This window comes from Histoplasma capsulatum (assembly GCF_000150115.1).
Source record: "Histoplasma capsulatum G186AR genomic scaffold supercont2.4, whole genome shotgun sequence".
NCBI lineage: Eukaryota > Fungi > Ascomycota > Eurotiomycetes > Onygenales > Ajellomycetaceae > Histoplasma > Histoplasma capsulatum.
Window position 1 is genome coordinate 1,715,444 of NW_025544804.1, and position 13,709 is coordinate 1,729,152.

A 13,709-nucleotide genomic window follows, 5' to 3' on the forward strand; every position below is an offset into this window, starting at 1 on the left:
TATCGGTCGGCAAACTGAACTTAGCGAGAGCCAGAGAAAGCTCCAGCCAGCAGAGCCAGTTGCACGTTTAGTTGGCTATTCGGCCCGGTTTACTTTGTTATATTTAGATTTTGCACTGTAAGCCATCCTTGACAAGTGATTCCACACCCGAATAGTTCTAGAACTGTTGACGCAATCAACCTCGATAACTCGAATAACTAACTATATCACGATTATTCAAGCCTCTGTCCAGGACGAGGCAAACACACGAGACAAACAGAAAAGCATCTAGCAATCAATGCTGAGGAAGCGTCTATCTCATTCTGTTACCTTGATTGTTGATCATCCTGTAGCTTTGGCGAGGCAAGCTTTATTATTGTCGAAGTCAAACATCCGAGTAATCTTGTTGACCAACACGGGTGTTCTGTGGTAAGCCTAACTAACTATTTTGCACCACATTCCCATGGCCTGGGAATTGATCCATCAATTAATCAATTGTGTCGTTTGTAGATTGGCCCTCCTCGCTAACTAGTTAGTTAGTTACCTGCCAGCATTGGGCAGGATTACATACATAAATTACCCCAAGGCGCACACAACCTTTTTCCGTGGCGACGCCCATGCAGCTGAGAAGCTGAGAGGAAAGTTATTATATAGTTCATCTCTCGCACCTGGCTTTTCGTTTGACTTGACTTCCTGATTACGTATCCGGGTTCAACCTTAAAACCAACTATAACCTTGGAACGATAGCTTAACCGGCCCGAGATATACAAACCCATGAAAGTACCAACAGGAATTTCATTGATATTGTTATGTGGAACATCAGCTTCGTATTTACGCCTTGCAATTTATGAATCGTGTGCTAGACAGAAACATTGCGGCACTGAGGGGGTAGAGAGGGATCTAATCTCTCGTCAAACGCCGGAAGTTTAGATCTCATTTTTTCGGTTGATTTGCATTTTTGTGCTTCCATTCAACCTCCTATTCTCTCCCCCCGCTTCCAACATCCCAATAGGAAAATGTAGAAACCATAAAAGCTTCCGGATAAGGTGAAAGCTCATGTAGATCGAAAAAAAAAAGGGGGTGGGGGAACTGGCAGTGCCATTGTCTTCAATCAATCAATCCCCTCATCATCGTCCTCGTCGTTTTGGTCATCACTGCCAAATATGGCTTTGAACACTGCATCGCCAGGCCTCGCTGCCTCCAGTGCCTCGTTTCGCCCAGGATCAACAATAACATCTTCCTTTTTCAGGTGTTGCTGTTCGAGCTGCTGCTGCTGCTCACCTTCAGCTCCAACTACGCCTGCACCTCCTATCGCTTCAACAGCTCCTGCTCCCATAAGAATCCGATTCACGGCCTCCTTAGATAAGATATCCAACTTAGAGCCAGATGGCGCGGTAGGGGTCCGACTGGGAGCCCCATAACCGTGACCGCCAGGGATATCACCCGTATCAAAAGAGATGTTTGCTGGGGGCCGGACGTTGAAACGTTTACACAGAAGTCTAAAGGGAGAGAAGGGAACAGATGATCGCGTCAGGGGGCCGTACATGCCGATTTTCGCAGCTGCTTCGGCGGGATCTTGAGGTTTTGGATCTGGTCTGCGAAGGAGGGCCTCATGTTGGGCATTATCTGCTCTTTCTGTTTTGGGATGTGGTTGTGGTTGGGAGACGGCCGAGGAATTGGAGGAAGTGAAGCGGGAAGCCATCAAACCCGACATCGGCTTGAACACTTCCGCGGCACGCGCGAATTCTTGCAGCTCGATGACCCAGTTATCTGTCGATGCATCCGGTGCGCGGTCGGGGAGCTTGTCCCGTAGGCCCGCACGGACTTCGAGGAATGAACGGTATCGTGATCGCTTGGCTTCGTCTTCCGCGTAAGGCATCCAGCCACGAATCCCACGATTAAGGGCTTGTGTCGCGAGGTCTTTGTCCAATTTTGGCACGAGGTTCCAAAGGTCTTTTTGTTTTGGAGCCTCTCTGGTTTCGAAACCTTCTGGTCCCTTCTCCCCAAGGGCTGAGGGTAGGTCAGTGCGTCCTGTAGCTTTAGCAATCTTTTCACGCCCTGCTGGAGTCATGTAGTCGAACACTGATTTACCCGGTAATTGGTCTTCACCCAGTAGTGCAGCTCTCGATGTAGGGTCTAGGGATGATGTCTTTGCAGCTTCAGTATGTGATATATAATTTTGTATGGGGCCTGGGCGAGATGGCTCTTTCGTGGGCTTCCAATCTTTTGGAATCTCTGGTGCCGCATACTTTTTCTCATGTGAGGAGATGGTCGAACATGCGGTATTTATACCGTGAAGGAATCCATCCAGCGGTAGGCGTCCATCGTGACATTTCCTGAATCCTGCTTTTGTCTTCTCAACTGCTGCTTTTTTCTTCGAGATAAAAACCGGCTTGGTGCTGCCTAATAGTGGATTTGAGAGCCCCATTGACGGTTTCATTGAAGAGCTGTTGTTGCTGGTTATTTTCTTCGCTTTCTTGTCATGATCGATAAATCGATTGTAGGAAATCTGCGGGCCCATTTCATAGGGATCATCGTCATCAGAACCAGTATCGTTTAGAACTCCAACGCCAAAACCTCCCCTTCTAGGTTGTTTTGACTTTGGAGAGGCGTTTCCATTTCTCGGGAGTTTAGGGCCAGCGAATTCATCGAAATTTCCCCTCGGAGTCAAGGCTCTTCGGTTAGTTCCTGCATCCAGCCTTGTGGCTACATTGAGCCGAGCTTCACCTTCATGTCCAAGACCTTTATAGTCACTTTTCTTCAAAAACGTTATTGTTGGAAGGTTAGCCGGCGCAAAGAGATGGACTCCACACTGTTCATCAGCTGCATCGCCAAGGTCTGCTTTTCGTCGCACTTTCGGGCCGATTCCTTGTCCCTCCTTCCAGCCCATACGTTTCAGTAGCTTGACGCCAATTGTATCCCCAGCGGTTTTGAAAAGATCCATGAAACCACCTAACCGCGTGGTATCAGCCGCCGTCGAGCCAAAGCCAGTATAATCCCCAGCTGTCTGAAGTCTCCTCGTATTTTCCGCTTCGAGCAGATCCTCCTCATCCATAAAGTCTTCTGGTCTTTGTTGTGGAGTTTGTTGTTTCGCATCTTTTGCGCGATTGCGACGGGAAGATACAAAGGTCGATGGAGTCCAGCCCTCCTTCGAACCGACTGTATTGAAATACCTATATGTAAACCGATTTAATTTAGCTGATCTGTGCTCGGCCCAGTCAATGATGAGCTCACCCAGCACTGAATCCTCCAGTGAAGGCGCCATGAAGACGTTTCCTTCCCTGGTCATCCCGCACCTCCTGCTTCCAAACCGGGACATAGGAGCCATCGTCGCGAACTTCAGGGTCAAGGGGGGGTAAGGGAGTGCCGTATATGGCGTAGGGAGCGTGGAGATGCTCGTCTTCAAAAGTAGCTCTCGATCTTTTTGTAGCCATGCTTGTCGTCACAGTCATTTGACATTGCTTTATGCCTCTCTTAGAGGGTCCACTGCGATGAAATTTGAGTTTCCCCCAGAGTTTGCTCGCGAGCCTTCACCGACTATGGCAATGAACCAATCAGCTTCAGCCGTTGCGTACAACGACTGATGGGACGAGTTAATACGGGGCTCCTGAGATAATCAAGTGTAGGGGATTTGTGAGGGCAAGAGGAGCTGGTGATATCCAAAGTCGTGTGCATGGCATCCACAGAATCAGAGCACAAAGTACAGTGCAACCAACCTGGCCACAGCTGCACCGCCATAACTTACGGGCTCATGTAGCAAGGTGCGTGACTAATCTAGGAGTCGGACGAAGGCGGGGCTAAGTGAGATTAGCATCCATGACCACGGACCAAGAAAGACAACAAAAAACAACGCATCTGATCGGGGGGTGATAGATTTCCAAGGTTGTCTGCCTGACTTTCTCCCCCCGTGACTGAGGGAAGATGAATGTTCTCCAACCATCTTATCAATCTCTCGACAGCGGCCGTCATTTTGTTCGCTTCCTGCCAGCCAACCAGCCATCCAGCCATCCAGGTAAACAACTCGAAACAGAACTTTGGAGTCCCATGGTACGTGATACCAGATAGAATACGACTGGCCTTCACCCGTATCCACAACATACAACATACAGAACGTGGACTGGCCCCATCAAAGACCGTTCAACAACCAAACCATTAAAAAGTGAGTGATCCGGACTCTCGATTTTTCATCTCAACGGCTGTGTCCTAGGTGGTAATGTGCGGTTGTTTCATTTACCCTTTTATCAATTATCGATCTATAGAAAGCTACCGGGACATCCACGTATTAATTACGTGTACTGTCATCCAGTTACCGCCACTCGCACTCGCAGGAAGCAACCATCGCGCTATTCTGCATGACCACCGACCTCCCTCAGAATCTCCCCCGACTTCTGTCCTCTGCCATTCTGCGGCCAGACATCTGGCTTGTTGCTCGGTTGGTGGAAACCCTGCTTCTTCTCCTGTGCTGCTTGCTAACTGCGGACCACAGCTCCCACCCCCTATAGATGAAGCATTGCGCAGGGGTGACTTCCTCGCGGCTTGGAGTGGCTTGAGCCTCCTCCCCGTCCAGCTTACAACAACATAGATCGCCATCAAAACAAAGACAACCGCGAATCAGAGCCACTCGTATAACCCTTCCTCTCTGCCCATCAGAAGTGAAGCGATTTTGCCATTTCCCTGCTCCTCCGGCCTGTGACCTTAGACGTGATCGCGATGTCTGCAGCAGCATCGGGACCTTCGCAAGTCATTGTTCGCAGCCACTCCATATCACACCCAAATTCGTCATATCGACCTTCTACAGAACCCCCTCACAGAACACGAAGCACGGCTACTAGACCTTCACGGTCCTCTTTTTCTCATAACAGATCCAACTCCAGGCCACTCTCCTACGATCGGCCCCCCACTTCCAATCCAGTTAGCCCTGTCAGCGTTGCACGCCCATCTACATCTCGCAGAAGCTCTTCCAGAGATCGCTCGATAGACGCTACGCAGCAATATCGGGCTGAGACTTCACGGTCCCATCGCCGAGTCCCCTCTAGACCTACGCGCGGTCGGGAGTGCGTCGACATGGCGAGCCCTATAACCCCTGTGAATGCTATAAATCCCGCAATTGCTCCTGCGGTGGTTGATAGCCAGTCTTACGCAAACGGGACACAACAACGCGCTACTAGTGGTGCCTCGCAGACGGTGCCGCAGTCAAAGCGACGTACTACTATCACTACCTCAAGTGGACAATGGGCACTTGGGAAGACCATCGGCGCTGGGAGTATGGGCAAGGTAAAACTTGCGAAAAATCTTGAGACGGGTGAACAGGTGTGTAGATAATTCCGCCAGAGAGATGTTAGCCATCCTTTCCTCAGATACAACGCTAACACTCCATTTGTCCTACCACGCAGGTGGCTGTGAAGATTGTACCTCGGCATTCGAGCGAAGAACATCGTGGTAACCGCGACGCAGAAAGAGCAGACCGCTCCAAAGAGATACGGACCGCAAGAGAGTCAGCAATTGTCACCCTCCTAAACCACCCTTATATATGTGGAATGCGAGATGTCGTGCGGACAAACTACCATTGGTATATGTTGTTTGAGTACGTGAACGGAGGACAGATGCTTGACTATATTATTTCCCATGGAAAGTTGAAAGAAAAGCAAGCCCGGAAGTTTGCAAGACAAATCGCAAGTGCGCTTGACTACTGTCACAGAAACAGTATTGTCCATCGAGATCTCAAAATTGAAAACATTTTGATTAGCAAGACTGGGGACATTAAAATAATTGATTTTGGGCTTAGCAACCTCTACTCTCCTAAAAGCCAGCTAAAAACTTTCTGTGGCAGCTTGTATTTTGCAGCACCCGAACTGCTACAAGCACGGCAGTATGTCGGCCCGGAGGTGGATGTTTGGAGTTTCGGCATTGTCCTTTATGTCTTGGTCTGTGGGAAGGTTCCTTTTGATGATCAAAGTATGCCTCAGCTCCATGCAAAAATCAAAAAGGGGGTTGTGGAATATCCCCAGGGGCTTTCTTCAGGTTTGTATTCCACACATATGTCTCTCCGTACCGCTCTGTGATAACTAATTTCGGCCTAGACTGTCGACACATAATATCACGAATGCTAGTTACCGACCCGAAACAACGGGCTAGTTTGAATGAGATTATTAACCACCCGTGGATGACAAAAGGCTTTAGTGGCCCTCCTGACAATTATATGCCGCATCGTGAACCTCTCCAGCTTCCACTCGACCCTGAGGTTATTCAAAAAATGACTGGATTTGATTTCGGCCCTTCTGAATTTATCACCGCTCAGTTGACCAAGGTTCTCGAATCTGAAGATTACCAGAATGCTGTGAGATTAAGCCAAAGAGAACATGCTGCTCCTAACCCGTCAAATGAGAAAAAGAGAGGGGTTTTCGACTTTTATAAACGTCGTAACTCTGCAAGTAAAGACACACTTTCTAGCCCATCTGTTGAGGCCGTGCAGCCAATTGGTGACGTTCTCACTGGCTACAATCCTCTGATCTCTGTCTATAACCTTGTGCGGGAGAAACGAGACAGAGAGACACCCGAGGAACGCCCGGCCGCACTGGGCGTACCTCACTTTACCCCTGCAGAGCCCGCACTGAAAATGCCTGAAATCCCAGCTCCAGAGGCCGCCCATACTAATCAACACGCTTATGAGATACCTGGCGAAAAGGAAGCTGGCGGAAGAACACGGCCAAGAGCACGAACCCATGGCGAGGATGAGGTTAGGGACAGAATCAAGACTCTCAATATAGGACAGCCAGCTGAGACGGGACACCCTTCCATTGTCACCACACCTGTTGAGCACATAAAGAAAGAAAGTGCCGCCGTTGGCTTATTAAGACGATTTAGCACCAGAAGAACACGGGATAAGCCACGAGATGCCGAACGTGAAAAGGGTGCGACCGCCCAGGGGCCCACCTTGAATGTCCAGCCTCCAGAGGACCTTACTGCTCCTCGAAAGAGTTTCAATGTAAGAAGGGCGAGGCACGAAAATGCCTCACCCGGAACGCTTCAATCTGGAGGAAGTCAGCCACAACAAGAACTTCTGCGTGCTCCCCGGTCCGGAGAAGTCACCCCGAGAATGAAAAATGTTCTGGGAAGGTCAGCTAGTGTCAATTCTGGTGAAAATCGAGTCCGCAGGAATGGGAGAAGAGCCTTTGTCGATGGTGCTGGTTCTCAGACCATGCAAGACCCACCTTTGACAAGTGGATCTGATCGCTCTAGCTTGAGCGTCTCAAAGTCGCGCCCGCAGCAGAGCGATCAGTCAGGCCAGGATTCGAGACCTAGCACACGCGTGCAGACTCTGAGGGCAAAATCACTCGGCCATGCCAGACGGGAAAGTATCCAAGCTCGGCGAGCACGCCGAGAAGAAACTCGGGAAGCAAATGTACCTGAGGAGACCGATGCTGACCTGAGTGGTGCCGGAACTGCACTTGAGAATATGAATACGGGAGAAGACTTCTCAAAGCCTGTTTTCCTTAAAGGCCTGTTCAGCGTTTCTACAACTAGTAGTAAACCTCTACCTTTCATCCGCGCAGATATAATGAGAGTTCTGAAACAGCTTGGGGTTGAATTCACGGAAATTAAGGGTGGATTTAGCTGTCGTCACGCCCCAAGCATCGACCTTAACCGTGTCATGGATGTACGACCGCACAGCCCAGATCGGGAAGGCAAAGTAGGTGGTCACCGCCGGCGAATCAGCTTCGGTGGACTGCGTGGCTACGACAAGGATGAGAACCGGGAGGAGCCTAGAAACACACATACTTCGAGAACCCAACGGCGCCAACACGGAACCCCCGATCGAAGTTTTATCACTAACTCTGATGGTTCTGACGAGTATATGTCCGCTCGCGATAATGGCGGTGGTGAGCGCGTTGTTGGCGAAACGACCACGAGAGTCCAAAGCGATACCGGTGGCAACCTCGTTCTCAAGTTCGAGATATTGATTGTCAAAGTACCCCTCTTCTCCCTGCATGGCATACAGTTCAAGAAGGTGGCAGGGGGCATGTGGCAATATCGAGAAATGGCGAAAAAGATTCTCGATGCTCTGCGACTATAGGAGTCGTCCTCATCCTTCCTCTTCGTACTAGGACCCGGCGGAGGAAGCAGTAGATTGAATAGATTTTGTATCACCTCACTCTGTCCAGGCTCCCCAATCTTTTTATATTATTTACATTTTCAAGTCCATTTCGGCGGTGCGCAATATTTATTATATTATTGCTTTATTTACTTTCGCGATCCTGTTGATTTAATGTATATTTATATAATTTCAGTTTTTTTTTTTTTTTTTTTTTTTTTTTTTTTTTGCATTTGAGAATTATACCTCAGCGGGCCTTGTGTTATTTGTTTCTTTTTTATTATTTCCTTCCTCTTTTATATTTTTATTTTATTTGAATTTCTTTATTTGAATCATTGTTGTAACGGGCGTACTACCAATTAATGACCTTAGTACTATTTGAAATACAAATTATGTTGGTCATATTGTTATGTGATAATGTAGCACTCTAACCACTAGGTTACCCATAGCAAAAGGCCAACGTAACCATTTGTTGAATGGTTGCGCTCATAGTGAGATATATACCCGTGGGTGTGGTGGTGTGGCCTAGCCGACATAGGCAACACGGTAAAGAGGGTGGTGCAATATGAGAGGCATCTGCATCATGATTGCGAAATTCGATCAATTGTAGCACATATGAGAGGCAGCAAGCGTATCAGGGGCATTGCATGCATCAATGATTGCAAAAAATAACTTGATCAAAAAGACAGTTGAAGGTCTCTTTTTGAGGTACTTGAATCTGGTAATTCTGCTTCAAAATCGTTTTACCCACTATTGTAGAGAGTACGGAACCACCAACCACTAGGTTTAAATTTAAAAGCATTTGATGACACTGAAGCACCAAAGGGCTCATACATAATCTGATGAAGGTTGAAAGATTCAAGTTGATTGATTGTAAGTATCCTAGCGGGCGTAGCACTGCTTAAATATATGTGGTCACAAGGCATTCTAGCGAGCGATATAAAGGTTGTGCCGGATGTAATGTTTGTGAAAGCAAAGCAGTGCCAAGACTAGGGGAATATATAAAAGTTTAACCCAAGATTCCAATATCAAAGCTTAAAAAGGTCATAAATCTTTGAATAACTCCACCAATTTCTAGTGTTTTGAAATAAAAACTTTAATATATAATAAATAGAGATAAAATGAATTGAATTCTTATTTTAAACTCAAAAAATATTGAAACTTGATGAAGATACAGTGAAATATAATATATTAAAACACTGATATATAGATTAATATAGTATTAAATTTAGAAATAACAAAAATTATTAACTTTAAAATAAATTCAGCAGATTTCTTATTAAAATGACTTTATTTTAATATATATTATATCTAGTTATTATAAATATTAAAAAAGTTATTAACAAATATAAAAATTTATAAAAAAGGTAAAAATTTTTCATTTTTAAAAAGATTCATTCATAACTAAGTATACTGTATATTATATATCAAAATATAATGATTTTAAAAAGGAATTCATTAAATCTATTTTTATTTAATTCTTTAATGTTAAAAAATTAATTTTATTAAAATATCATTATAAATTTTAAATTTATAACTTATAAGTTTTTATAATATTAAAATAAAAATAAATTTCTTAAATTTCTTATAAAAAATACTTTATTTTAATATATAATATACTTAGTTATCTATATATATTGATAAATCTTTTAAGAAATGAAAAATTTTTATCTTTTTTTTAAATTTTTATATTTATTAATAACTTTTTCAATATTTATAATAGCTAGATATAATATATATTGAAATAAAGTCATTTTAAAGAGAAATTTATTGAATCTATTCTTATTTTTATATTTTAAAAATTTATTGAATTATTGATAAAAATACAGATTTTATTATATTTTTAATTTGATTTTCTTATATATCTCAATCAATTTTTTATATTTTTAAATTTTGATTAAAAATATATATTCTTATAGAATACTATATTATTATTTTTCATTTTTAATCTTATTGATGCAAAACTGGTGGAGTTATTCAAAGATTTATGGCCTTTTTAAGCTCTGCTGTTGAAATCTTGGGTTAAACTTTTATATGTTCCACTAGTCTTGGCACTGTTTTGCTTTCGCAAGCATTACACCCGGCACAATATTATATGGATGCCAATTAAATGTTAATATAGATTTCAATTCTCTGTTTATCTGCTATATTAAATAATATTCTAAAATACATTAAATTATATATAGAATGAGGCTACAAGCAGATCTTCACTAAATAATTACAGTTATATATAATATATTATATAAAAATTAAATTTGAAAGAAATTTAAAAGAAATTTTATTCAGAGTAGTTATTAATTTTAAAAAAATCTTTTATCATAAATATTAATATTATCAAGTTTTCTCAGATTATTTATATAATAGTGAAATAGTACTAAGTAAAATATTGGTATTGCTTTATTTGAAAGTAAAAGAGAGTGGTATTATTATAGATAATAATTTATCTCTATCTTTTATTAGTTTCTTCAGTGATAAAATCTATTGAAAACTTCAGCTTCAATGATCCTATGAAGTCTGTATTGATGTTCTCATTATTTTCAGATAAATAAATGAATATTAACTCATTGAGAGTTTTGTACTTCCTCAATTCTATAATAAATTGTATATATAAAAGAACGATAAAGGATATATAATAGCTTAAATTCTTAAAACGATTAAGAGAATTAAAATAGTGCAAAATTATAAATACGGTTGAACATATGAGTATTCAAACATTCTTCTATGTTTATGAGTAGTTTTTAAAATGACTACAACAACCATCAAAGCTTACAGTGTTATTTAAAATTTTAACTTTGACTTTACCATTTCAACTCAACTTGAAGCATCTATGCCCAGGATAAAATGGTCATTGATCTTACAAAAGATTCCCCTTCAGAAGATGAACTTAATCGTGATGTTAAACCTGTGAGTTTACCCTTGCCAACTGCAATACTTTTTTTTGTTAGTTATCTGTGGGATTCGGTGGCAAACGTGGTTTGACTTGATAACCCCCCGTCGCCCTCATTCAGTGAGCCCATGCCTCTCATGCAGCCCGGCCTTTCAACAAAATCAGGCTTTATGGGGAGATCTTGCTCTCCCGGCACCACTGACATCCATCGATGTTCTGCTTTATGCCTCTCTCGCTTTTCTTGCCATTCATCACTGCTACTGCTTGTTTATCTCTCATCCACACTAACCAAATTAGGAAATCTTGACCTCATTTCAAGATGAAGGGTTCAATTTGCTCCAGCAGTTCACGCGTCCGAGGCCGCGGTTGAGAACGAGTGCGAGCGTGGAAATAGCTTTGAATGCGAGGAACAGCACAGAGTCGATGGATGGCGTTATGTTGAATGGCCAGAATGTCGCGGTGTTGAACAACGAACCCTCCCCTCTTCATTTCGCTGTTGTCGTACCGTCGATCTCCAGTAGCGACACAAGTAACAAGAAACGTCGCCTGAGTTCTGAAAACCACCTCAGCTCCCCAGTTAATGGGGTTCTCGGTTTTCCTATCCACCATGGTCTATCGCCCTTTTATTCAGTAGAAGGGAACATCAAGGGGGAAACCTACCAACCCAAGCAGTGGGTCGACAGGCGCAATATTCGAATCAAACAGCCCACAGTGCTGTATCGCCCCGGTCGACCCAATCACACAAGTGAATATCTCCTATCTCTATACTCGAAAAAGTTACGCAAGATTAAAGGACCTAATGTGGCTCTAAACATTAAGGCCTCAGACGCTTCAGAACTTGACTTCAACGTTGAGTTCATCAATGAATATAAGCTTCAGCATGGGGTTGCTCGTGTTGAGCCAGATTTCCATACAGGCTGTCGATGTGATGATAAGTGTGATTTGCACAAATGCGATCATCTCTCATATGAGGAGGAATCGGAAGATCGCATTGTGCCTTATCAGATGGGTCGGGGTGGAATGATTGTCCTCAGACAGGATTTCCTTAAACGAAGGGCTATGATATATGAATGCTCCCGGCTTTGTCCTTGTATGCCGGGTTGTTGGAACCAGGTCGTTCAAAAAGGACGAACTGTCAAATTAGAAATATTTCGTACATCGAACCGTGGCTTCGGTAAGTGAAGCTTAACTTCTTCCAGTGCTTCTGCGTCGTTTCGGGTTTATTAACGAATTCGAACCCTTTTGCTTCACAGGCCTACGCTCCCCGGAAAGTATACAATCAGGTCAATACATTGACAGGTACCTAGGCGAGGTAATAACCAAAAAGGAGGCCGATGCTCGCGAAGCTGCTGCAGGGGATCCAGCGAGTTACCTTTTTCAACTTGACTTCTTCCAAGAGGATGATGAATGTTACATTGTTGACGGAAAAAAGTACGGGTCTATTACGCGCTTTATGAACCATTCCTGCAACCCTAATTGCAAGATGTTCCCGGTCTCCCAATATGACGCTGAGCAGAAGATATTCGACATGGCTTTCTTTGCTATAAAAGATATTCCTGCGGGAACCGAGCTTAGCTTCGATTACTGCCCCAACTATAGTATAGAGAGTTCAAGATATAGTGACCCTCAAGATGTTCCATGCTTGTGTGGTGAGCCGAACTGCCGTCGTAAACTGTGGCCAAACCAGCGGAAAACTATGCAGCCCGAAGTGGAGTGAGTTGCTTTATTCTTTTTGTCTGTACCCCTCCCTCTATTCCGGAATAATTTGCATTATGCATACTGCACCACTCACATTCTCCCTATTGCATGAAAAGATGCTCGCTTCAGGACAATTTTTGTGCCCATTCCACTGTCATTTCTTTTTTGTTTTATTGTTCTACTTTGGTTGAGATTTCGTTTTGATTTATTCCAGATATCCAGCTTCCGGTTTCCAGTCTTTCTTAGATGGTTTATTTTACCTTGTGATTTTATTTTTGTATTCTTTCCCTTTGTTTAGTTTCCTCTCCGATGCCTTTCATGCTTGAATTTTTATTCATTGCAGATGCGATTGCGGTATGAATGCTCGGCACTACATCTACTTCTAATTTCTGAATTGACTCTCTTGTGTCTATACCGGGGATGCTTCGGATTACCATTGATTGTTTTCCCCTTTTCTTACTCCTATCGTTCTAGAACATATTGAGCACCAGGTCAACTAGTTATCTAGATACCCCTCTTTGCATTGATGAAGCAGAGCATGTGAAGTTCCAGTTCTGCCTTCTTACTCCTTTGACTTCTGCCTTATTAAAGAGTTTATTACAACTATCGTTCAAAAGTCTGTTTCTACTTTTACAACCATGAAACTACACTCTTACAAATATTGAACATCTCAATAAATCTTGCTTAATTGAATGGAAGAAAAAAACACTTCTCTTCAATGATTCAATTGAAACTTGATTATAACTATTTCAATTTATATCTAAGTAAATTTAGAGATGATTTAAATAGTAGCTTGTGTTCATATTGTGAACTGGTTGAAAATTCTGAATATATTTAGATTAATCAATGAGACTAAATTATATATTTGATTTGATTTGATCTTATTATAAGAAGATACCAGTGTTAAACTGAAACTGATAATCAGTGCTAAATGATAAATCAGAATAAATAATTGCTTTCACTAAAATGTAACATTATATAATCTGAATATAATCTGAGATTGATTATAATTTTGATTAAAATTTAATTTAATTTTTATTATATATAGTAATT

General features: G+C 42.8%; 3 protein-coding genes across 3 annotated transcripts; 2 read left to right on the forward strand and 1 right to left on the reverse strand.

Annotated features, from left to right (window-relative positions):
* Positions 1-743: 743 nt before the first annotated feature.
* Positions 744-3,413, reverse strand: HCBG_03611 (DUF1604 domain-containing protein; the record flags this gene model as incomplete). The annotated part of the gene is made up of 2 exons (XM_045430660.1): positions 744-3,152; positions 3,214-3,413. The coding sequence occupies 2 exons, from the start codon at positions 3,411-3,413 to the stop codon at positions 1,091-1,093; spliced, it is 2,262 nt and encodes a 753-aa protein (XP_045288803.1).
* A 1,276-nt stretch (positions 3,414-4,689) lies between these two features.
* On the forward strand, positions 4,690-8,053 carry HCBG_03612 (protein kinase; the record flags this gene model as incomplete). The annotated part of the gene is made up of 3 exons (XM_045430661.1): positions 4,690-5,289; positions 5,373-6,000; positions 6,060-8,053. The coding sequence occupies 3 exons, from the start codon at positions 4,690-4,692 to the stop codon at positions 8,051-8,053; spliced, it is 3,222 nt and encodes a 1,073-aa protein (XP_045288804.1).
* Positions 8,054-10,912: 2,859 nt separating this feature from the next.
* Positions 10,913-13,257, forward strand: HCBG_03613 (histone-lysine n-methyltransferase; the record flags this gene model as incomplete). Its single annotated transcript, XM_045430662.1, has 3 exons — positions 10,913-10,975; positions 11,256-12,132; positions 12,212-13,257. 3 exons carry the CDS (start codon positions 10,913-10,915, stop codon positions 12,673-12,675), a joined length of 1,404 nt encoding a protein of 467 aa, XP_045288805.1.
* Positions 13,258-13,709: the final 452 nt, after the last annotated feature.